We start from the raw sequence: 24,674 nt of genomic DNA, 5'->3' as shown, positions 1-24,674 counted from the left end.
GGAAATGCAAATGAAAACCACAAGATATCATTGCACAACTGTTAAAATGGCTATTATAAAAATAAAAGACATAAAATAAGTGTTGGCAGGGATGTGAAGAAAATAGAACCCTGTAAACACACACACACTCACACACACACACACACACACACACACAGCTTCCCTGGTGGCTCAGTGGTAAATACTCTGTCTGCCAATGCAGGAGATTAAGGTTCGATCCCTGGATCAGGAAGATACTCTGGAGAAGGAAATGGCAACCCACTCCAGTATTCTTGCCTGGGAAATGCGATGGACAGAGGAGTCTGGCAAGCTACAGTACAAGGGATCACAAAAGAGCTAGACACAAGTTAGCAACTAAATGTGTATATATGTGTGTGTGTGAGAGAGAGATACAGCTGGTTCTCAGGGTCATTAATTTGGTAACATATATTCTGATTCTCGAAAAGGATAATGTAACATGCAGCATTTCCCAAACTTGCTTGACTATAGGACACCCTCTGCTTCTCCTTTTCTAATTTTTATTTTTTGGCAATGAATATTCTACTCCGTGAGAAAAAATTTGAAAGAGGCTGATTTATAGTTTTGTTTTTCTTATGCTGATCTGCCTGTTCTTAGCTATCCCATTACCCACTATCAGTTCAGTTCAGTTCAGTTGCTCAGTCGTGTCCGACTCTTTGCGACCCCATGAATCGCAGCACGCCAGGCCTCCCTGTCCATCACCAACTCCCGGAGTTCACTCAGACTCACATCCATCGAGACAGTGGTGCCATCCAGCCATCTCATCCTCTGTCGTCCCCTTCTCCTCCTACCCCCAATCCCTTCCAGCATCAGAGTCTGTTCCAATGAGTCAACTCTTTGCATAAGGTGACCAAAGTACTGGAGTTTCAGCTTTAGCATCCTTCCTTCCAAAGAAATCCCAGGGCTGATCTCCTTTAGAATGAATTGGTTGGATCTCCTTGCAGTCCAAGGGACTCTCAAGAGTCTTCTCCAACACCACAGTTCAAAAGCATCAATTCTTCGGCACTCAGCCTTCTTCACAGTCCAATTCTCACATCCATACATGACCACAGGAAAAACCATAGCCTTGACTAGACGGACCTTAGTCGGCAAAGTAATGTCTCTGCTTTTGAATATGCTATCTAAGTTGGTCATAACTTTTCTTCCAAGGAGTAAGCGTCTTTTAATTTCATGACTGCAGCCACCATCTGCAGTGATTTTGGAGCCCAGAAAAATAAAGTCTGACACTGTTTCCACTGTTTCCCTGTCTATTTCCCATGAAGTGATGGGACTGGATGCCATGATCTTCATTTTCTGAATGTTGGGCTTTAAGCCAACTTTTTCACTCTCCACTTTCACTTTCATCAAGAGGCTTTTTAGTTCCTCTTCACTTTCTGCCATAAAGGTGGTGTCATTTGCATATCTGAGGTTATTGATATTTCTCCCGGCAATCTTGATTCCAGCTTGTGTTTCTTCCAGTCCGATGTTTCTCATGATGTACTCTGCATATAAGTTAAATAAGCAGGGTGACAATATACAGCCTTGATGTATTCCTTTTCCCATTTGAAACCAGTCTGTTCCATGTCCAGTTCTAACTGTTGCTTCCTGGCCTGCATACAGATTTCTCAAGAGGCAGGTCAGGTGGTCTGGTATTCCCATCTTTTTCAGAATTTTCCACAGTGTATTGTGATCCACACAGTCAAAGGCTTTGGCATAGTCAATAAAGCAGAAATAGATGTTTTTCTGGAACTCTCTTGCTTTTTCCATGATCCAGTGGATGTTGGCAATTTGATGTCTGGTTCCTCTGCCTTTTCTAAAACCAGCTTGAACATCAGGGAGTTCACCGTTCACGTATTGCTGAAGCCTGGCTTGGAGAATTTTGAGCATTACTTTCCTAGCGTGTGAGATGAGTGCAATTGTGCAGTAGTTTGAGCATTCTTTGGCATTGCCTTTCTTTGGGATTGGAATGAAAACTGACCTTTTCCAGTCCTGTGGCCACTGCTGAGTTTTCCAGATTTGCTGGCATATTGAGCGCAGCACTTTCACAGCATCATCTTTCAGGATTTGAAATAGCTCAACTGGAATTCCATCACCTCCACTAGCTTTGTTCGTAGTGATGCTTTCTAAGGCCCACTTGACTTCACGTTCCAGGATGTCTGACTCTAGATGAGTGATCACACCACTGGGATTATCTGGGTCATGAAGATATTTTTTGTACAGTTCTTCTGTGTATTCTTGCCACCTCTTCTTAATATCTTCTGCTTCTGTTAGGTCCATACCATTTCTGTCCTTTATTGAGCCCATCTCTGCATGAAATATTCCCTTAGTATCTCTAATTTTCTTGAAGAGATCTCTAGTCTTTCCTATTCTGTTCTTTTCCGCTATTTCTTTGCATTGATCACTGAAGAAGGCTTTCTTATCTCTTCTTGCTATTCTATCAGGGCATGTTAAATAAGACTTCCCTGGTGGATCAGATAGTAAAAAATCTTCCTGCAATGCAAGAGACCAAGGTTCAGTCCCTGGGTCAAGAAAATCCCCTAGAGAAGGGAATGGCTACCCACTCCAGTATTCTTGCCTGGAGAATTCCATGGACAGAGGAGCCTGGTGGGGTACAGTCCTTGGGGTCACAAAGAGTCAGATAGGACTGAGCGACTTAGCACTTTCACTTTCAAATGAATAATTTCTAGAATGAGAAATGATGCTCCCTGAAAGTCCTCAGAGAAGCAGGTTGTTCACTGTCATTCCTCCAAGCTCGTTCCTCCAAGGACCAACCCAATGTGGGTTGTAATGACCAAACCCACAGGAAGAACAGTCAAAAAGGAAGGGCTAAAACCTAACCTGACTTCCTACAAGGAATTCAGATCACAGCCAAGGAACCAAGACTTTCATATATAAATATTTCTTGTTTTGTATTCCTGTTCTAGTCCCCCCAAATGGTTGGTAATAAAATCCTTTAAACAAAATGACTCTTTGAATTTGTGGTCTAAGGAGAAAGAAAGATGAAGAGAGAGTATATTTAATTCTGGAATTGGATTGGAGAAGGATGGGGTAGAAGGGGAACAGAATAACCCAAAACAGAATTATTGAGTCACCTGGGAGTCCCAAGTGTGCAGGTACAGTTCATTCATATTCAGTTCTGCATGACAGCCCATTGTATGAATCTACCATGATATACTTATCCATTTTATAGATCTGTGGTAGTCACCAAGAAGAGAGGGAAAGAGACAGAGTCTGTGGAATATGTAAAAAGGAAGACAGAACAAGGAAAGCTCTTCCTAGCTTGTACAGTGGGATTCAGAGCTTAAAAAAATTCCTTGACTCCCTATCATGGACGGGGAGGTCCTAGGCCAAAGTTGGATATCCATTAAGTTGTTCAAACACATATTTTTGTAATTTCTAGTGTCAGCACCATTCTAGCAAAAAAAAAAAAAAAAAAAAAACAAGACAAAAAGCTCTGTCCTCACAATCTTTCATTCTAGTGGGAGTTTATTATATTTTATTTTAATTTTTACTGTAAGATGTATCATACATACAAAAGGTTATCTACAACATATTAAAGAATAATTGTGTTAAAGAGTAATCAGAAAGCAAATACACATCCACAAACAGCCTAGTTTAAGAAATAGAATATTACCAGTACATGAGTCCCCCATGTGGCTCTTTTGTATCATATTTCCCTCCCCCATAGAGGTAATAACTAGATTGAATTTTATGTTAATAATTCCCTTGCTTTTCCTTGTAAGTTTTACCACAGTGTCTCTGTATCCCCAAACAATATTGTATCAGTTAGGGTCCTGGCAGGAAACAGATGGCACACTCAAATTAGTATAATTTGAGGAGAGTGTATTAAAGGAATTATTTACAAAGGTGCAGGCAGGATACAGAAGAATACAACAACAGGATATTATCTTTAGGCTAGTAACAGTGCTCTTTATCACCATAGGCTCGAAGCAAGAGTAGTGGAGGTGGTTTCAGGAAGCCAGACAGAGAGAGCCTCCTGATAGGAGCTAAGACCTTCATTGGAGGGAATCCAGCCTCCCTATAGCAACCCACAGCAAGGGTACCAGAGAATAAACACTCAACCCCACTTGCTTCTACCTCTCCAATCTTCTGCTTGCGCCTCCCATCAGCCAAATCTAACCAGAAGCTACAAGTCATAAAGGGCCCATATATTCAGTCCACTCAGTGCAGCCTCCTGGAAATAGAAGTGTGGAAAGTGAATCTGGAGGGTCAAACTGAAGTTATCTGGGCAAAATATATTGCTTAGATTTGCCTGGTTAAGTTTACATAAATGGAACCATTTAGTATGTTATTCTTCTGTTACCTTTATTGTTTATTCATTAAAATAGTTCAATTGTATAGCTACGTGTGTGCGTGCTCAGTCACTGTGTCCAACTCTTTGCAACCCCATGGACTATAGTCCACCAGGCTCCTCTATCTATGGAATTTTCCAGGCAAGAATACTGGAGTGGATTGCCGTTTCCTCCTCCAGGGGATCTTCCTGACCCAGGGGTTGAACCCATGTCTCTTGCATCTCCTGCTGGCAGGCAGATTTTTTACAACTGAGTCACCTGGGAGTCCCAAGTGTGCAGGTAAAGTTCATTCATATTCAGTTCTGTATGATAGCCCATTGTATGACTCTACCATGATATACTTATCCATTCTATAGTTGACAGACATTTGGACTATTTCTAGCTTTTTGTTTTTATAAATGATACTGCTTTAGAATTCTTATGTATATCTCTTTCTATGCAAGCACAAGAATGCATATACATATGCAGTTGCTAGGTCATGCAATGTGTGCAAGTTAAATATATAATACCAAACTGTTTTCCAAAGTCCTACTAATTTAAACACCAACTAGCATTAAATGAGGGTTCCTGTCACTACAGTTTCACCAATACCTGGTTATCTGAGTTTCTAATTTTTGTCAGTGTGCTGCTGCTGCTGCTGCTAAGTCACTTCAGTCATGTCTGACTCTGTGCTACCCCATAGACAGCAGCCCACCAGGCTCCGCCGTAGGTGAGAAATAGTGATTTGTGATTTTAATTTTCACTTTCTTGTTTCTAACAAAATTGAGCATCTTTTCTCATGCTTTTTGGCCTTAATACAATGGTATTTTTCCTTTTGCTCATTTTACTGTTGAGTTTTTCTCTCTTTCTTTTGTCAGTGGTATGTTATCAATATCCTCTCCCCCTTAGATTTGTTTTTTCACTCAGAATAAGGTTATCTTAAATTAGACTTTTTTTCCTTCATGGCTTGCACTTTTAGTTCCCATTTAAAAAGATCCTTCTCTAACCTGAAGTCATAAAAATATTTTCCTATTTTGTCTTCTGAAAGTTCTGTTGTTTTACATTATGCTTTGAGATTTAAGTCTTAAATCTAGCTAGTACTGATACTTGTATATAGTATAAGGTAGGGATCAGATTTTTTTTTCCATATAGATAACCAGTTAGTGAATAGTCCATCTTTTCCCAACTGATTGTAAATGCTTTCTGTGACAAAAAAAAAAAAAATGTTTCTGTGTATGTATTAATCCTTTCCTGGATTCTCAGTGTATTCTGCTGGCCTGCCACAGAGCTTGAGAATCTACCCTTAAGGACTTCAGTTCCTGAAGGCTCTTATTTGATATTAGTTCCCCTGGAGAAAATATATTTTAATCCATTACTTTTCAGATCATCTCAATGGGAGAATAATTTATTATCATCTATCATACATCAGGACTGAGAATGTGGTTATTTTAATGTTGGTAGAAGAATGGGGGAAAGAAGGCTCTAAGATAGCATGAAGACACTTGTTACATGAAAGGTGGTTGCCTTTGCAAAGGGGAACAGATTAAGGAAGATGACCTTGATCTTAGCATCCAAGGGATATTTATGCAGCTCTAATCAGCTGAGGACAAGCATGTTTATGGAGCAGAAGTATTTCTAGAATCATTTTTTCATATGATGTGAAGAAATCTACTTATGTAATGAGTAAAATATATACATACACAATAACATATATGAAAAAATAGGTACTTTTATTTTTAGCTGCTCTTTTAAAGAGTCACTTTATTGAATTATGCATAGACAACCTAAGTATTTAGACAATTACCAGCTGATTCCCGGGTATTTTGTATATACACTATGAAAGGCAGAAAGACACCAATACAGAAGGTAGAGACTTCTGTTTCCGTAGGCAAAACTGTGATCTAGGCGCTTCTTGTAAGAACTGGGAACTGGGAAAAACAGTTCCCTATAAGTGCCTGGTGGTGGACGCTGGATACTGCTGCCAGCTTATCCTTAAAGAAAAACAGGGAAAAAAAGATTCTTCAACTTAAGCAGACTCCGGAGGTTTGAGGGAAGGATTTTTAAAAGGCCTTTGGCCATGAAGTGCTTTAAATTTATGCCCACCAGCAATGCCAAAGAATGGTCAAACTACCACACAACTGCACTCATCTCACATGCTAGTAAAGTAATGCTCAAAATTCTCCAAGCCAGGCTTCAGCAATACGTGAACCGTGAACTTCCAGATGTTCAGGCTGGTTTTATAAAAGGCAGAGGAACTAGAGATCAAATTGCCAACATCCACTGGATCATGGAAAAAGCAAGAGAGTTCCAGAAAAACATCTATTTCTGCTTTGTTGACTATGCCAAAGCTTTTGACTGTGGATCACAATACACTGTGGAAAATTCTGAAAGAGATGGGAATACCAGACCACCTGACTTGCACTTGAGAAATCTGTATGCAGGTCAGGAAGCAACAGTTAGAACTGGGCATGGAACAACAGACTGGCTCCAAATAGGAAAAGGAGTACGTCAAGGCTGTATATTGTCACCCTGCTTATTTAACTTACATGCAGAGTACATCATGAGAAATGCTAGGCTAGATGAAGCACAAGCTGGAATCAAGATTGCCGGGAGAAATATCAATAACCTCAGACACGCAGATGACACCACCCTTATGGCAGAAAGGTAAGAACTAAAGAGCCTCTAGATGAAAGTGAAAGAGGAGAGTGAAAAAGTTGGCTTAAAGCTCAACATTCAGAAAACTAAGATCATGGCATCTGGTCCTATCACTTCATAGCCAGTAGATGGGGAAACAGTGGAAACAGTGTCAGACTTTATTTTGGGGGGCTCCAAAATCACTGCAGATGATGATTGCAGCCACGAAATTAACAGACGTTTACTCCTTGGAAGAAAAGTTATGACCAACCTAGATAGCATATTCAAAAGCAGAGACATTACTTTGCTGACTAAGGTCCATCTAGTCAAGGCTATGGTTTTTCCTGTAGTCATGTATGGATGTGAGAGTTGGACTGTGAAGAAGGCTGAGCGCCGAAGAATTGATGCTTTTGAACTGTGGTGTTGGAGAAGACTCTTGAGAGTCCCTTGGACTGCAAGGGGATCCAACCCGTCCATTCTAAAGGAGATCAGCCCTGGGATTTCTTTGGAAGGACTGATGCTAAAGCTGAAACTGCAGTACTTTGGCCACCTCATGCAAAGAGTTAACTCACTGGAAAAGACTCTGATGCTGGGAGGGATTGGGGGCAGGAGGAGAAGGGGATAACAGAGGATGAGATGGCTGGATGGCATCACTGACTCGATGGACATGAGTCTGAGTGAACTCCGGGAGTTGGTAATGGACAGGGAGGCCTGGCGTGCTGTGATTCATGGGGTCGCAAAGAGTCAGACATGACTTGAGCAACTGAACTGAACTGACAAACCATTATTTCTTTCTTATGGCTTCCTCCAGAACTAGCTTGATTGTGATCTCTTCATCTTCTCAACACCCTTCCAAAATGCCATCGCCATTTGCCACCTTTCAACTAAAAATCTAAGATAGCAGCTGCCTTGTCTAGGCATCATCCCATCTGCTGACCAAGAGCATTCAATTCTCTTCATTCAGCAAATAGCCACTGAGCACCCTTAAAGTGCTGTAATCTGTGGCGGACTTGGGATTTGAGATAGAAGTAAAACTGTCTTCCCTGGCCTTCAGTAACTCACTTTCTACTGGTGGTAAAGACAAATGGTTGGGTCTCATAGCAGTTTATTTCTTAAAGAATGCCCAGTAGTGTCCTATAAAGCACTGGTGTAGCTGTCAAAGCCAGAGAGGGGGCTGAAACATGGGCAGTCGAGAGAAGAGAGATCCTCTCCTCTTCTGTCATCGCTGGAGTGAGTTGCTTTGGGTATGTTTCATGGGATGAAATGGCTGGGTCTCCAGCACCAGTCCCTGCTCTCGCCCCTGGGAGAATCCCTCACTAGGTTTTCAAGGCTCTTAGGATGTGAAGAAAGACAACCATCCCATCCCAGTGCTACACTCAGTCAAGAATTGCATTACTCCTTACTGCTTTATAAGTTAACCCTCACAGCCATTTTCCCAGGCACAAGATTGACCAGGGAAACCCCTACAGAAAGATAAAATAGCTGAAAATTCAGTATCACTGCCTCACAGACTCCCAACAACCATTCCCCTTCAATACTTGTCTTGATTTTTGAACTAGTCCAGTGGTTCCATCTTTTTCCATTCTCTTGGTGATTTTGTTCATTTGAAAGGATTTATATTAGAAGATACAAATGGTGTCATGGTGAAGCACTGGGACTCTGAGGTTTCAGTGTCTGCTCTGCATTTACCAGCTGTGTTGTCTTAGATAAATTAAATAACTTCTCTTTTTCCTTATCTACAAGATGGGAGTCTTATAAGATTGTCTTGACGATTAAATTGATGTAGTGTCCTCCTCAGTATCCATGAAGGATCAGTTCTAGCACTGCTGAGGATACCAAGATCTGTGGATGCTCAAGTCCTTTGTATAAAATGACATAATACTTGTACATAGCCAATGCACATCTTCCAGTGTACATCAAATAATCTCTAGATTACTTATAATACTTAATACAATGTAAATAGTTGTCAAACGTGACAAAGTTTTGCTCTTTGGAATTTTCTGGATTTTTTTTTTTTTTCTGTTTTCAATCTGCTGTTCATTGCATCTGTGGATAAGAACCCACATATATGGAGGGCCAATTGTATATGTAAAGTGCTTAGACTAGTACCTAGAACATAGTAAGCACAATATAAATGCTACCCAGTATCAGTTATCAACTATGTGCCAGGCATTGGTCTAAGCTCTATGTTAATGCATTTAATCCTCACAATAACCCTAAGAGGTTGGCATGATTTACAAAGGAGAGGTTTAAGTAAAACAGAGGTTAAGTAACTTGCCCAAGGCTCTGAGGGTATAGCAGTGAACAAAACAGGCAAGATCCCCACTCTTGTGAAACTTTCATCAAACAAATAAAATAGTTTCATGATTATTAATGAAAATAAAACAAGTTGAGGGGTATGATAGAGTCAGGGTACACTTCTCTGAGGAATGACATTCCAGGGACTCCCAACCCTTCCCCATCATTGACCTGTGTTCATAGCTACTCTGGTTTACCTCAACACATTTCAGTAACTCTGAATCTTGTTAGTGAAACTATTAGAGTCTCATTTCCTTCGTTTAAGTAGGTCTCCAGATTCCTCCTGCACATTTCCCTAGTTCTTGCTTGGTTTATTTCACAGAAAAAAAAAATTGTGTTCAGTGTCATTGGACAATCTATCCCCACAAGTACTCAGAAAATTACAATTTGGCACAGTAAGTTCTATGACAAAGGAAAACAGAGGGGGATGTGGTTTCTCAGAGGAGGCACATAAGTGAGCTTGGGAGACAGAAAGCAGAAAGAACAGCAGATGCAGAGGCTCCAGTCTAACGTGTGCCCCACTCATCTTCTCAAACCAAGAAAAGGTTGTCACTCATTTTATTGGCAGTCCTCTATGAACTACTACAGTTGGAAAATACTGTTTACTCGCTGTGCGAAGGTGGTGTAACAGGCACTTCCAGTACACTCTTGAGTAGTAGTACCTATAACTACTTCTGCTGGGATCTCTTGAGCCCCTGGGTTTTCTATATCTTCTACCAGGACATGAGGGTAGAGGAGAATATTACTCTTGAGGCTGCTGCTAACCCGTATAGTACCTGTGTTAGTTTCCTAAGGGTGCTGTAACAAAGTGCCACAAACACAAAAGAAATTTATTCCCTTACAGCTCTGAGGCAGGAAGTCTAAAATCAGGGCGTTGGCAGCACTGGTTTCTTCTGAAGGCTTTGAGGAGGAATGTTTCATAACTGTTTCCTAGCTCCAGCTGGTTACCAATATTCCTTTGCATTCCCTGGCCTGTAGCTGCATCACTCCAATTGCCACCTCCATCATCACATAGTCTTCCCTGCGTCTCTGTATCCAAATCTCCCTCTTCTTGTAAGACACCAGTCATTGGATTTAGTGCTACACTTACCCATTGTATGGCCTCATCTTAACTTGATTACATCTACCAAGACCCTATATCCAAATAAGGTCACACTTGTAGGTACCAGAAATTAGGACTGAATATGATATCCACCAAGGTTCTTGGCCTTCCCCAATCAATAGGAATTGATCAGAAGCCAGACAAGAAATACAGGCAAGGCTTTACTGGGGCCCCTGCTGCAGCAGCAGGGAATAAGAACAACAGTTTCCCTTGCTTGCACCTTGCCACTCCATGAGTGCGCGCAAGCTTATTCCTTTCAGGACGTGAGGGTAGATGTATGTCCAGGGGTCTGGTGGAGGGGTGGCTTAGGTATTTTGCCTGCCCCTTAGCTGGTGGTGTGTTTAGCGGGTATGCTCAATTCTCTTGCTTTTGTTCCTGACCCCATGATTTTGCTCCAGGCTCTTATAAAGTAGCATTTGGATTTTTTGGTCTCTATATCTTTTGTCCATAATTTTGCTCTAACTGTACCATGCACACAGTTATTTTTAGTCCCGTATAATTTCTTTGTATTTGGTTGCTTGAGTAGAGGTGTGTTCAGGTGCAAGCATTGCACCAGTGCAGCAAAGGGTCCCAGGTCCCAGCCTATCTCAAATGTATCTTTTAGGGGGGACACAATTCAACCCACTACAGCATCTTTTTGCAAATTGGAAGCAGGTGTTCCCTCTGGATGGATGTTGCCCCTCTACTCATAGCTTGATGAGCAGATAGCACCTTTGGGTGAATTATACAAAGGAACCCTTCCTCCTGGTAGAGGCAGCCCCACACTAGGACACAAAACTCAGCACCTGGAGCCCAGGCTGCATTTCAACTGCCATTCAGTTCACACAGGCCCTCTTGCAGAACATAGCCTATTCAATCATAGATACTCATCCTGCCTGTTCTACACTCAGCTGGCTGCCTCGGGTCTCCACAAACCCCCATCCCTTGCCATCCTTGCCTGCGTTGTTCCTTCCATTTCCATACTCAAGACTGAGTAGAACTCAATCTTGTTCTCCTGTGTCCAGTCTTTATGTGTCTTTTGTGAAATGATCTGATTCTGTATCTCCTATGAATAGGTGGCATTTATGCCTGGCCAGCACCCATTCTCTTCTCATCTGAAAGCAGCACCCAAATTTTCCTTAGGGGCCACCACTCCTCTCCCGCTTGGAGTTCATCTGGTTTCAGTGGGACTAATTCCATTTCCCAAATGCAGAGATGGGCACGAGGTACAGGTTCAGCCAATCAGAACGTTCGCCTCCTGATATAATAATTGATCCTAAAACAGGTACATGACCCAAGACTTTTGCTAAAACTATTGAAGTATCCATCAACAGATAAATGAATAAAGATGTCATGTATGTATACAATGAAATAACTACTCAGCCATAAAAAAGAATGAAATAGTGCCAATTCCAGCAACCTAGATGGACCTAAAGATTATTCTAAGCAAAGTAAGTCAGAAAGAGAAAGACAGATACCATATTATTATATCACTTATATGGGGAATCTCAAATATGACATAAATGAACCTGTCTACAAAACAGAAACAAACTCACAGACATGAGAGAACAGACTTGTGGTTGCCAAGGGGGAGGGGTGGTGGGGGAAGGGTTAGAAGAAACTAACTGGGAGTTTAGGGTTACAAGATGTGAACAGAGAATGGATAAACAAGGTCCTACTGTAAGTACAGAGAACTATATTCAATATTCTGTGATAAACCATAATGGAAAAAAATTAAAAAAATATGTATAACTGAATCACTTTGCTATACAGTAGAAATTAGCACAACATTGTAAATCAGGTTTTTTTATAAAAGAGAAAGCTATTGAAGCAAACTCACTCTCTTTTTGTAAAGATGGCTACATGGTAAGATAAACTTGAAGCAACCTGAGAATGAAGCCAACTCAGAGGAGAGTAAAACTGAGAGATAAATGGAATCCTGATAATATAAATCAATCACCTGGTTCTAGGTGAGCTTGAAGCTAGATACACGCCTGGACTTTGCAGTAACATGAGCTAACAAATTCCTCTTCTACCATGATCTCTTTTTTTTCCCCTTATGATTATTAAATGTGGGTATATGTCACGAAATCGAAAGAATCCTCACTAATACAGTATCTAACACTTCCGTCACTTCCACTCTGTTTCCAAAGCTTCACATCGTCTCTGGCTCACCAGGGTCTTGGTGCCTGTGTCCTTACAGATGAATAAGGGTTAACCAGGCTAGAGAAAAGGAAAGGGCTTCCCATCACACCATGGTGGGGATGAATGAAGAACTATGTTATACTTTTGGGAAGATGGTAAGTGGGGAGTAGGTTCTGCCCCTTTGGGAAGCTGCTCTTTTTGTCTATACTTTTTCACTTTCCCGTGGGCTGAGCACTCTCTGCAGCTCAGACATGTATTGAGCAGCTCTCTTGCTCCTCAGTGCTCCAGCAGTGTATCCTAACCCACTGTTGGGCATCAATACGGAGCCATGCTCCTTGGAGACATACACTGATCCTTGTAATTCTCTGCATCACCCAGCACAGAACTGGGACCAAGAGGATCTTCATAAGTGCAAGCTGAATGGCCATACCTGTCTTCTTGCAGCCTTCCTCCAATAAGCCTTCCCTGTTATAGTCTGCCCTGATCTCCCCCTTTTCTGAGTCATTCATGATCTACTGTCCTGTATTGTGGCTTTTATTGCATCAGTGCTAGAACTGTCTCCCTAGTTCCTAAGATCTAAGATGGCAGGAGTCTTTGCCCAAAGCTCTTAGCACAAACTCAAGGAAGAGGCATGCATAAATGACGCATACTTCAGATGAACTTTAATGCACATCCCAACACTGCCACCATGATGAGGGTAAAGCTATATTAAGAAAAGCCAATTTATATCAATACAACATATCAACACAGAACAAGGAGACACCACAGATATTTGCAAATGGGATCTTTCCTTTTGTTACTGTGTATACCCTGGTATTTCTTTATATTTGTACAAACTCACAGCACTACATGACATTTCATATGTCACTAAGAAGGGGTGTCAGTAAGCAGAAAGTAAAAAAGCAGGAAAATATCTGTTTAGCTAGAATCTGATGGAGGAGTGTTGAAGAAGTTATGATCCTTCTTTCTGCTCAGTCTTAAGAGAGCAACAACTCCGATTTTTGCTACTTGCTCCTCCTGAGGAATTCTTCTCAGCCTGTTGTGATACATCTCCTAGGCTGGCATGAGATAGCTTGGTCCCTGATTGAATAAATTAGAGTCATTGGGAGAACTGAAGATGTTGTGCAAACTGAGTAAGGTGACATTTCACTATTTGACTCGGGATAGCATCTGCCCCTGTGATGGGAGGAAAGCCTTTGCTGCTCAATCCTGCTCCAGGGTTTCATTTTACTGAGGGTGTGGGTGCCATGAGAAATGTGTGTTCCTTGCTTCCTTCCTTCCCACAAGCAGAGAAGAAGACAGATGTAGACACAACGGATGCTTATGTTTTTTCTTCAGCTTGCCCTCTCCCTGCCCACAATACACAGGGTTCTGGACCAAGACTGCCCACTCCTGGGGCAGACCCTATCTGGTTCTGAAATCAACCAAGCCATTTGCTGGTTTCTCTACGTAGTCTTGGGTTGGTTGCTTCTCAGATGCAGGCCTCAGTTTTCCCCATCTGAGTACTGGAAATTCTAAAACCCACATTACAGGGTTGTGTCAAAGATCATTAGGGCTTCAGTGAGAAAGTGCTTTGGGAACTGTAAAGTGCCAAACATGTGACTAGTGATTTTTGTTATGCTATTCTAATCACAGTACATATGGACTCCACTGTCTGCCCCTCCTGGGTCCCCACCCAGTCTCAGCTCACTGCTCTGCTCATTCAGTCCCGCATGCACTGGTTAATTCCTTTTGGTGCTCTTAGCCTCTGGAAGTTTCTCTGAAGTCAACCAAACCTCTGGGTGTAGGGCATGCTGGCTCTGATATTTCCATGTGAGGTTAGGTTACTGGGACCAAAATGTGGGGTAAGGGGAAAGGAGGTGGAGGGAGGAGGAGATCCTTGGAAACGGTTCTGGGAGGGGTATGCTCAGTTTCATTCTATGATGAATCCCACCTGTTGCCTACCCCACCCCTTTACAGTGGTTCCATCTTATATGCCCCCAGTGTTCTGCAGTTCCTAAAATGTACTTTCATTTGACTGTCACAGGTATTTTGTGAAGTAGGTAAAATTATTAATCTCATGTTACAGATGAACACGTTTGTCCAAGGGCTTCCAGGTGGTGCTAGTGGTAAAGAACACACCTGCTAATGCAGGAGATGTAAGAGACACGAGTTCAATCCCCTGGGTCGGGAAGATCCTCTAGCGGAGGGTATGGCTACCCACTCCAGTATTCTTGCCTGAAGAATCCCATGGACAGAGGAGCCTAGCAGGCTACAGTCCAGAAGATGGTAAAGAGTTGGACATGACTGAAGCGACTTAGCACACACACACACACATCTTTGCCCAAGGTCACACTATTAGTATATTGCAAAGGCAGGACTCAAACCCAGATCTCCAGGATCCTGGTTTCCTGTACATTGGAGGAAATCTCTAACAGAGTCTCCAGAACACTCTAAACCTCATTTTTGGCTTATTCTTCACTTCTGGAGGCTGGTTTCTACATTCTGTCAGGTGTCTGGGGGCAGCCAGCTCAACAAGGTCATGCAACAGAACTGTTCAAAGCCATTTTCTTGGATTCTCGTCCCTGTTCCCAGTGAGATTCTTTCTCCATCCACTTTCCAAGTCCAGGCTCCATCTCCTCCTTACAGGCCCTGTCCCACCCCCATTGCTCTATTGCTCGTAGTGTTTACACAGGGTCTTTCCTGTCTCTGCTCCAAGAGCCCTTACAAAGATCCTAGGTTAGATTTTCTCCCTGCTCTGCCTGATTGGGATGACCTTCTGCAGCACAACTGTCAAGACCACACATTTGGCACTTACTATGTGTGTTAGGCCCTGCACTAAAGACTTTATTTATACTATTCTCACATTTAATCCTCTCAACAATTTCTTGAGGTGAGAATTACTTTTCCATTTACATATGAAATAATTTAGGCTCCAAGAGAGAGTAATTTGCTCCAATTCACCCAACTAGTTAATGAAGAACCAAATTGAACCTGGGCCCGTTGAACTACAAGCTGTCTTCTTAGACCACTCACCATACTGCATATTCGGTCCTCATTCTGTGGTCTGAAATTTAGAGGGATTGGAAGATAATTCAGCACATATAAATCTCTCAATCCTTTAGTTTCCAGGATCCCAGCTGCATGATAGAGATTGTCCTCAGAAAGATCTTACCCAGCTGAGCCTGGTATCCACTTAGTGCTCTATAAATTAGTCCTCCTTGAATTGGAATGCATTTATGGCTCTTAAACATTGGCTGCCCTAGTATTTCTTCTCAAATGCATGAGTCTGTGCTGCATTCTTAATAAGTCTCCCCAGAGATTCTTGTTTCTTCTCTTCCTCTTGTGACCCTTTAGGAAACTCTGACTTGGGACAGGCAGTCAAGGACCATCCAGATACACTTAATTGTTAAGATGCTTTCTGACAGCCTCCAAAACAAGAGTCACAAACCTGGTTGTGTGATGAGGGGGTCACATAGCCTTGGCTGTTTTAATTATACCCAAGAAGAGAAGAGGCTTTCATGGTGAACATTTCCCTGCCAAAAGCTTGTTTGCCACTTGCAGCTCTTACAGAAAATGGGCATAAAATCATATCATAGAGCATTAGTGCCAAAAGTGCCTGAAGAAACCATCTGCTATAAGCTCCTGAAGCTCAGAGATAGGGAGTGACTTAACTAAGGTTGCACAACCTGTTAACTTTATCCCAGTCCATTGGTGAACCACAGGAAGAGATGCAATTCTAATTACATTCCTCTGAGACTTACTGACTTATTTTGCATTTCTATTGCACAGTTTTACATCAAGCAAAGAAAACTCTTTTAATCAAGTCTCTTTTCAAGAGACTTCCTATTTGGATATTTGCTGTTTGGTCACTTCAAGATGAAAGAAGAGAAGCAGGTGAAGGCACATGCCATACAACTCAGTCCATTCAACTGTGTTCCCTCAAGACGGTGGCTGTCACTGAGTTGGCACAGAAATAGGAACAGATATGAACTCGCAGCAGTGGTGTTAGATGTTTTGTGTAGTTTCTGGGTACTTGGGAAGCCAGACGCTGTGTGGATCAGTGACCTAACCATAGGAACCTTTGTCTGTGCTATCATCAGGAGACGACATCATGGAGAACTGCTTTTTACTTCACAAAATCCCTCTTCCTCATGTATTCAAGTATAAGACATGAAAATCCCATAGAAATTGGATTTTCTGAAGTCTTGGTGTTTAAAAATTTGGAGCAGTAAGAAAACTGAGAACCAAAGAGGAAAGAATGTATTTTGGTTGCAAGTAATAAGAACCTAACTCCAATGAGCAAAGCTCAATAGGGACTTTATTGAAACTAGTGAGGTTTCTAGCAGAATCAAAGAACGTGGTGACCAGTCAAGCCTCAAGAAGCCAGAGTCGATAAGAAATCCACAAGACACACTCTCTTACCTTATATCTATGCTTCTCTCTGCATGATGAGCTTGTTTTCTCTTACTACAGAGTGGTATTCTACACGTGGGTTGAGGATAGATACACCATCAGTTTTAGAGCACACATCCCTGTATATTTGCCATTCAAAAGGAAAGAAAATAGCTCCAGTTAAAAAAATTCCTAAGGAAGGATTCTGACTGGCCCCACTTGATCACATGCCCCCTTTACTGACAGTCTTCACTAGAATCACCTGGTTTGGATGAGAAAGTAGTAGTAGTACAAAAGAAGAGGCTGCCAATTTCTGAAGAAATGAGGGGAGACATGATAGCTGGCTATCAAAAGAAATGATTTACCAGAGATCCTGCAGCAAGTGAGGAACAGATTCAGGGCTAGAACGAGAATCAATAACATAATGATTGTTAATAATAATGGAAGTCTCTAGATTCTTTTCATGTCTGGCATTGAAGTAGACTTCAGTGTTACTGAATGCTCATTCATTTATATTTTTTAAAAATTGCTGTTGTGTGGAGGGTAGACTGTAAGTGAGCAAGCATGGAGTAGGGAAAGTGGCTACAAGCTCTGTGTTAGCTCCTAGGTAGGGGAGAAACAATGGTGCCTTGGACCAACAGCATGGCTATGAATGTGAAAATGGCTCAGTCATGTCCACCTCTTTGTGACCCCATGATCTATACAGTCCATGGAATTCTCTAGGCCAGAATACTGGAGTGGGTAGCCTTTCCCTTCTCCAGGGGATCTTCCCAACCCAGGGATCGAACCCAGGTCTCCCACATTGCAGGTGGATTCTTTACTAGCTGAGCCACAAGGGAACCCCAAGAATATGGGAGTGGGTAGCCTATCCTTTCTCCAGCGAATCTTCCTGACCCAGAAATTGAACTGGAGTCTCCTGCATTGCAGGTGGATTCTTGACCAACTGAGCTATCAGGGAAGCCTTACTTCCAAAAGTGGGAAGACTTGAGATAGGATTAGATGTCGACACTAAGAAAAAGAAAAACAAGGAATTAGGGATTATACCAAGATTTCTGTGAAAACTAGAGTTAAATTTGGAGCAGAATCAAGAGGTCCTGACATGGTAAGTTTGAGACAAGGAGATGTATAGTAGGCAGTTGTTTATACATGTCATCACCAAAGATGTGGCACCTAAAGCCTCAGGAGTAGATGAGGCTTCAAGGAAGAAAGTATATCTAGAGCAGAGGGCTCAACTGTTCTTTTAGTCATCTCTTTTGCATATACTGAATCCTTCTGCTGGGCTTCCAGCCAGGAACTTCAGATGAGAATCACAGTCATTATTGCAATGAATCCCATGGAATGAGAAGCCAGACTCATCCCTCAGTGGGGAGCTAAGAACTAACCAAATGAACTGTTAAACAAGCATCTAAACTCCATGAGATGTGTTGATTGCTCCAAAGTATACCCTTTGGACAACTAAATAAATGATGAGAAACAGGCCTGTTGTAAACCACTGTGTCATTTCCCTTGGTTATCTTCAGAGCCAGGTTTTAGGACCCAGGAAAATTTACCTGACTTAGTTTCAAATGACTTAGAGTTGCTTCCTTTGATAGGCTTAAAAATGGCCATAATTTTCTGCAGCTCTTATCAAGAGATGGCATCTATTCTTCCACCTCTTAAAATTAGGCTTGGCCATATGACTTGTTAGTCAGTTGGATATGAGCAAACATGATACAAACAGAGGCTTGAAAGATGCTTCTGCATTGGAGCTTGCCCTCTCAGGCTGCTGGGAAAACTTCTGCCACTATGTGAACAACTTTGGGTTGCTTTCTGGAGAATGAAAACATGGAGGGAGAAGATCCCACCACCTTAATCATCTCAGCTGGGACTCCAGACACATGAGTGAAGCCACTCTAGACCACCCAGCCTTGGCCAGAGGAACCATCCACCCATCTCTATCCAATGAGAAATAACGTTTATTGTTTTGAATTACTAAATTTTGGAGTGGTTTGTTATGTGTCTCAGAGGACAATTAACTCTGAATCAGGTGGTCTACAGATGTTTCACAAGTACAGATATTCTTTATCTCACTTTTTTTTTGGCTACACCACGTGGCTTGTGGGATCTCAGTTCTTCGACCAGGGACTGAAGTCGGAGTCCTAACCACAGGACCTCCAGGAAATTCCTTCTTACTCCTTTTGGAGGATTTGTGTTCAATCAGGTTTCATCAAAGGTTTAAACTAAAAGGTGAAAGCTTAATTGAGAACTGTAGAGTGATAGCCAGGGGTGGTGGGGTCTTCCTGAGGTCCCTGAAATATCTCCACAAAGGTGACTCAGGTTTCACAGTTAATGTGTTCTCATAGAATGATGTAGTTTTCCTTCACTGTGCTTTGTAATTATATTTAGGTGATTATTTTACAATGTCTAGACTAAGTTGTTAGACTATAAGCTTGATGAAGGCAAGGATTGTGTCTAGTTTACCAGTGATTGTATCCTGGCACATACTAGACACTAATTTGTTGAAAGAATATATTTCAATTGTGCCTACTTCATATAAGGGATCCAGGCCTTCAAAAACCACTTAACAGTATTTGTATCCAATGGACCTGTCTCTCACAGGCATTCCCAGTCACAGGCTGTTGCTTGATTCTTCAGCAGAAGCAGGTAATCAAGTGTAGGTTTGAGATGGGGAATCTGAAATCAATGGAATCCCAGGATACTCGCCACTGTAATTCCTTCTACTTATAACAAATGGTTGGCAAATGAACTCAAATAAACATTACTCAAGACACTGTAAGAAACCTGATATATAAGCGAGGAGCCTGGGGCAAGAGCAGGTGGTATAACTGGGAAAGTCATGTCTGGAGAATGTTCATATCATTCTGTGGACATTATAAGGCTGCAGTCACAAAGCAATTGTGAAACAAATGCCCCAAGTGAGGCTGTTAACTCTGACAATCCTTGGAAATCTGTTACTACCAATATCCCAAATATACAATCTGAAGAGGAAAACTGAAAGAGCAAGAGTCAGACAGAGGTGGGTTCAATTAGTAAATGAATGACTTTGGCATGTTAACTCTCAAGGGTATGTTTCCTTGCCTGTCATTGGGGATAATAATATTTCAAAAAAAAGCACCTCCATTAGACTATAGGTACCTGCAAGCAGGGACCATTTGTTTTCTTGTATATTTGTCCAGTGTTTAATAGTGCCAGACCTATAGTAGATACAGAAGTGAATTTCTTCCTAGAGGTGATCCAAGACCTAGTCCTGGCTCCATCACAAATCCACTCAGAGTGGCCTTAGGAAATTTCCTCCCCCTCCCTGGGCCTCCACCTTCCTTTTTGTAGCAAGAGGAGCCCAGACATTTCCTCTAAGCTCCCTTCCAGATACAATATTTAATGAGTCTGTGACCATTCAGTACAATCTACTGCATTGCTGCACCTAGAAGTTAATAATGTTACAGACTGAGAAGACAGTATTGTCACCAATCACTTTGTATTTACAGATACACATGCATTTAAACCAGATTCTGTAAATAGCTACGATACTGTATTGCACTTTTGGCCTACTTTTGCATTTTTAGAGGTCAAGAGGTTTTTTAAAATCTCCTTTTATTTGGAATGTTAAGCGAAATGAAAACTGGGACAAGTTGCCATAACACATATTATGCAGCTTGAACCTAACTGCACTATTACCATGATTGATGAACATTCACCACCATCAGCTGGAAGCTGCTGCCTTCACTCTGCAGAAACGAGGTCACAAAGCAGGATTGAGGAATTGCCATCTAACAAGCAGATCTCTCTGTTGCCTGGTAGAAGATTTTGCCATTATCACATTTAACTGTTGATTCTGTCTATTGTGAAGATGCTTGTTCCCTTGAATTGGCTCCTGAGTTTTCAGGATTTTGACAATCTTTAGATGAAAATTTCAATTTTTGCCTGGATACTCAGTAGGAGAGAAAGGATTATTGGATACATGTACTAACATAACATACCCAGGGGTAGAAGGGTGTGACTGCCCAGAAAAATAACAATTATTCCTGACCTGTATAGGAATTTACAGTGTAAAAAGCACATCCAGAAACACTGCCCTGGGAAGGGACCACATTCTTCCTTGGTCAGAGAATTTTAAGTTACAACTCCCAAGATGACCCTCTGCTGACGCAGGCAGGCTACTCACCGCAGTGCTACAGAGCTTGATAAAAATTGCCTAACAGAGGCAGATACAAGGAATACCAGGGCTTAAGCCTCAGAAACACTGAGCAGTTTTTGCTCAGGCCCATGGGACCTGGGCTTCCTCAGAGATTCCTTTCTAGAAGTGTTAGACAGCTATCACCTCAGATTAGTCTGAGTAGTTGAACAATTTATTAACAAATTAGAGATATGTCTTTTCTTCAGTAGACTTGAAATCTGATGGCCTTGGGGCTGAATTCTACTGTGGCTCTAACACTTGCTAGTTTTGTGATCTTGGCCAAGTCTCTTAACTTCTTCCGATCACAGTTTATCTATAAAAATGTACTACAGAATCTGGAGAGGAGCACAGACTTTGGAGCCTACTTTCTGGGTTTGAACCCCAGCTCTACCATTTACTCATTAGGTGACCTTAGACAAGCTAGAGAACCTATCTGTTCCTTAATTTGTTTTTAAACGAGATGGATTATAGTGCCTCCCTCACAAAGATGTCGGAAAGATAAATGAGTTAATACACATTAAGTGCTTGGAGCAACACCTAGTACTGAGTAAGCATCACTTGCTTACTTATATCAGTGTTGGCTACAGTGATATTGGGGTGATAATCCTCATCTCTTGGGTTTATTTTGCAGATCAACTGAAATATTGAAGGTGAAAATTAGGCTCTCAGAGTTATTAGTGCCAGAAGAGACTGAAAAGATTTCCCAGATGGCTTCCCTCATTTTTAAAGTGGGAAATCAAGACGCACTGATGGGGAGGAACTGGTCCAGAATCACAGGACAGAGTTTTTAAGTCTCCTGATTTCAGGGCAGAGCCTGAGTCTCCTGATTCCAAGTTCAAAGCACTGTCCTCTGTACTGCATTACAGAAGGCAACCTCTCTACAGAGCTGACCCTGAAGGGTTCTTTAATGCACTTTCCTAGGACAATAAGCTGTGTTCAGAATGGAGAGAAAATTTGGGAGAGAGTCTCCCGCCTCCTCCACTGACTTCTGGAGCAGCATGTTAGTACAGAAGGAAACTGGGGATTAAGGCCAGGGCTGGACGAAAGATTTTTAGGAATCATTGCTAGCTCCATGTCATTGTTTCAGTAACAAACCAAACATGTGTCTGTGTCCAAACAAGCTAGAACCATGAGCTAATGCATTAGGTTCATTTCCAGTATCAGAGGGCTTTTCTGGTTTTGTTTTCTTCAGGTGTTTAATGAAGTAGTAGTTTCACATCAGCTCTTGGGTAGAAACCAAAGTTTCACTCTCAGGAGAATGAGGGACCTCTGAGTTCACTTTTCCCAATTTTTTTTCAGGATTGTGCCCACTTAGATTTATTCTGCTTTGAATCAGATTTCTCAGCTGGACTACTCAAGAGTGATAGAAAGATGGGTTGGAGTAAAGGGCAGGATGGGGAGAGGACCCTAAGAAGAATGGCAGATGGGATGAGAACTATTGACTTAGAGAAAGGGCAGCTTCCAGGGGTGATGCTATCTGTTCTCAAATCATCTAAGTGGGTCACATGGCAGAGGGATCAGAGACTGAAGTCTCTGGCAACAGAGATGCTACAAATGGGGTAGGAAGAGGAAGAAGGATTTCTAGGAGGCAGATTTCAGCTTAAAGCAAGGAAAACTTTCTGATTATGAGAGCTACCAAAAGATGGAGTGGAAACTGAGCTCCCATCCCTGCCTAGGAAGTATGCTTTAGAAGAGATTTGCTGTGAGGCTTGACAGCCACTTGTCAGAGGTATGAAGATTGGAATTGATTAGTGAGACTTGGTAAAATTTGGGATCCCACCAACTGTAAATTTTTTAGATTCTGGGAGCCTAAGAACCAACTACAAATGTTATGGAGTTCCCACAGTGGAGAACCCACTGGAAAGCAGCAAAATCAGACATTTGTGACCTATTTCTTGATTTTGCCTGTGTTTGTCTTTTTGTCTTCCTCGAGCTCATGCATTTGCTCTTCCATAGAGCAGGAACCTTTGACATTTTGCAGGGGATAATCTTTTTCTTTTAAGTGTGTTTCCTGACTCAGCCTTTGCTCTTTCAGCATCGTTTAGAGAGGCTGAGCTCTCTGGAGATTAGCTCTGGCCTGTCACCACAGCAACTGCCCAAGCCCCCTGGGCATCCGTGGTAACAGACGAGGGCTTTGAGAAACAAGGCTTATCTAGTGATGAGAGGAAGCCCCACAGGGAGCCTGATATGAAACAAGCTGGCTGTGTAAGGAGAGGTTTTTTTTTCTTTTTTTTCCCAAAAGATTAGCTATGCAGGTGTGTCTCACTTTACACAGTTAGCCAGGCCCTGAAAAGTGTGCATGGGTGTGTCAAATTTTAGTCAAGGGAGGGAGTCTTATTTTAAAGGCAGAGAAGAGACTTGCTTTTCCAAGTCCCTGTAGTGAATCACCTTCGTAAAGTGGAGTCAACTTTTGTAAAATGAATCTCCGCCCACATTGTGACCTAGTTGTCTAGTGCTGAGTGTATGTGAGTGGGGCCACCTGTAGAGAACCCCAGGGTCATGCTTCCACCTCCACTGCAGGCAAGGAACAGCAGCAACTCAGCTTGGGGTGGACAGAGTGTAACAAGGAAGCAGAGTGGGAGTAGGGCCACAATGAAGGGAGATCGGGATGGTGGGCCTTGCCTAGCATGAGCAGTTCTGCTGCAGCAGAGGTGGGGTGTCTGAGAGACGGGTGTTCTTGGAGGTGCCCAGCAAGGAGGGGTCTGTGTCCAGCGTATCAGACATCTTGTCGCAAATGGCATCCACCAGGCGCTCAAAGGCCTGCCTCACGCTGATGTTCTCCTTGGCACTGGCTTCAAAGAAGTCAAACCCTGAAGACAAAAGAGACACATATATTATGTATAAAATAGATAACTAATGAATAGCTACTGAATAGCACAGAGAACTCTACTGAATGCTCTGTGGTGACCTAAATGGGAAGGAAATCCAAAGAAGGGGAGCTACATGTATGTGTGTGTTAGTCACTCAGTCATGTCTGACTCTTTGCAACCCCACGGACTATAGCCTGCAGGGCTCTTCCATCCCTGAGATTCTCCAGGTAAAAATACTGGAATAGGCAGCCATTCTCTTCTCCAGGGGATCTTCCCAACCCAGGGATTGAACCTGGGTCTCCTGCATTGCAGGCAGATTCTTTACCTTCTGAGCCACCAGGGAAGACCGAATACATGTTTATGTACAGCTGATTCACTTTGCTGTACAGTGTACATTAACACATTATTGTAAAGCAACTATACTCCAAAAATTTTTTTAAAAAGATAGAGAAGAGAGATAGCAGTAAGGATTTTTCCCTTCCCTTTCATGCCCCCTTGATAGAACACTCTGTATTAGCCAGTGCTCAGGCTTTGAAGCAAGGAGGCCTTGCTGCTTCAAGGAGGTTTCTGCTTGAAGGAGATGATTCAGTGACCCAGGATCCTGAGTCAGGTTGATCCTGGCTCTATCATTGACCAGCTGTGTAATCCCCAGCAAGTCACAATTTTCTTTATGAATCAATTCCCTGGTTTGTAAATTGGGATAATCTTATCTATCATAGATTTATTTCAAGGATTAAACAAGAGAATGCAGATAAAGTGTACACTTCTGTACCTGATGGGGTGAGACGGGGTGAGAGTAATAATTAGATGTTTTTTGAGAGTGACTACGTGACTATGTATATACAACACTTCCATTTCCAAAGCATTGA

At 42.1% G+C, this 24,674-nt stretch overlaps 1 protein-coding gene across 1 annotated transcript in view; it reads right to left on the bottom strand.

Annotated features, from left to right (window-relative positions):
* Positions 1 to 20,279: 20,279 nt before the first annotated feature.
* RAB3B (RAB3B, member RAS oncogene family) overlaps positions 20,280 to 24,674 on the bottom strand; it is a 71,173-nt gene continuing 66,778 nt past the window's right edge. The window contains exon 5 of the mRNA XM_040231175.1: positions 20,280 to 23,805. Within this exon, the coding sequence (XP_040087109.1) occupies positions 23,618 to 23,805 (188 nt within the window). The 3' untranslated portion in view covers positions 20,280 to 23,617. The remainder of the gene's footprint in view (positions 23,806 to 24,674) is intronic.

This window comes from Oryx dammah, unplaced genomic scaffold, assembly GCF_014754425.2.
Source record: "Oryx dammah isolate SB20612 unplaced genomic scaffold, SCBI_Odam_1.1 HiC_scaffold_28, whole genome shotgun sequence".
Taxonomy (NCBI): Eukaryota; Metazoa; Chordata; class Mammalia; order Artiodactyla; family Bovidae; genus Oryx; species Oryx dammah.
This window is presented reverse-complemented; position numbering and strand designations above follow the sequence as displayed.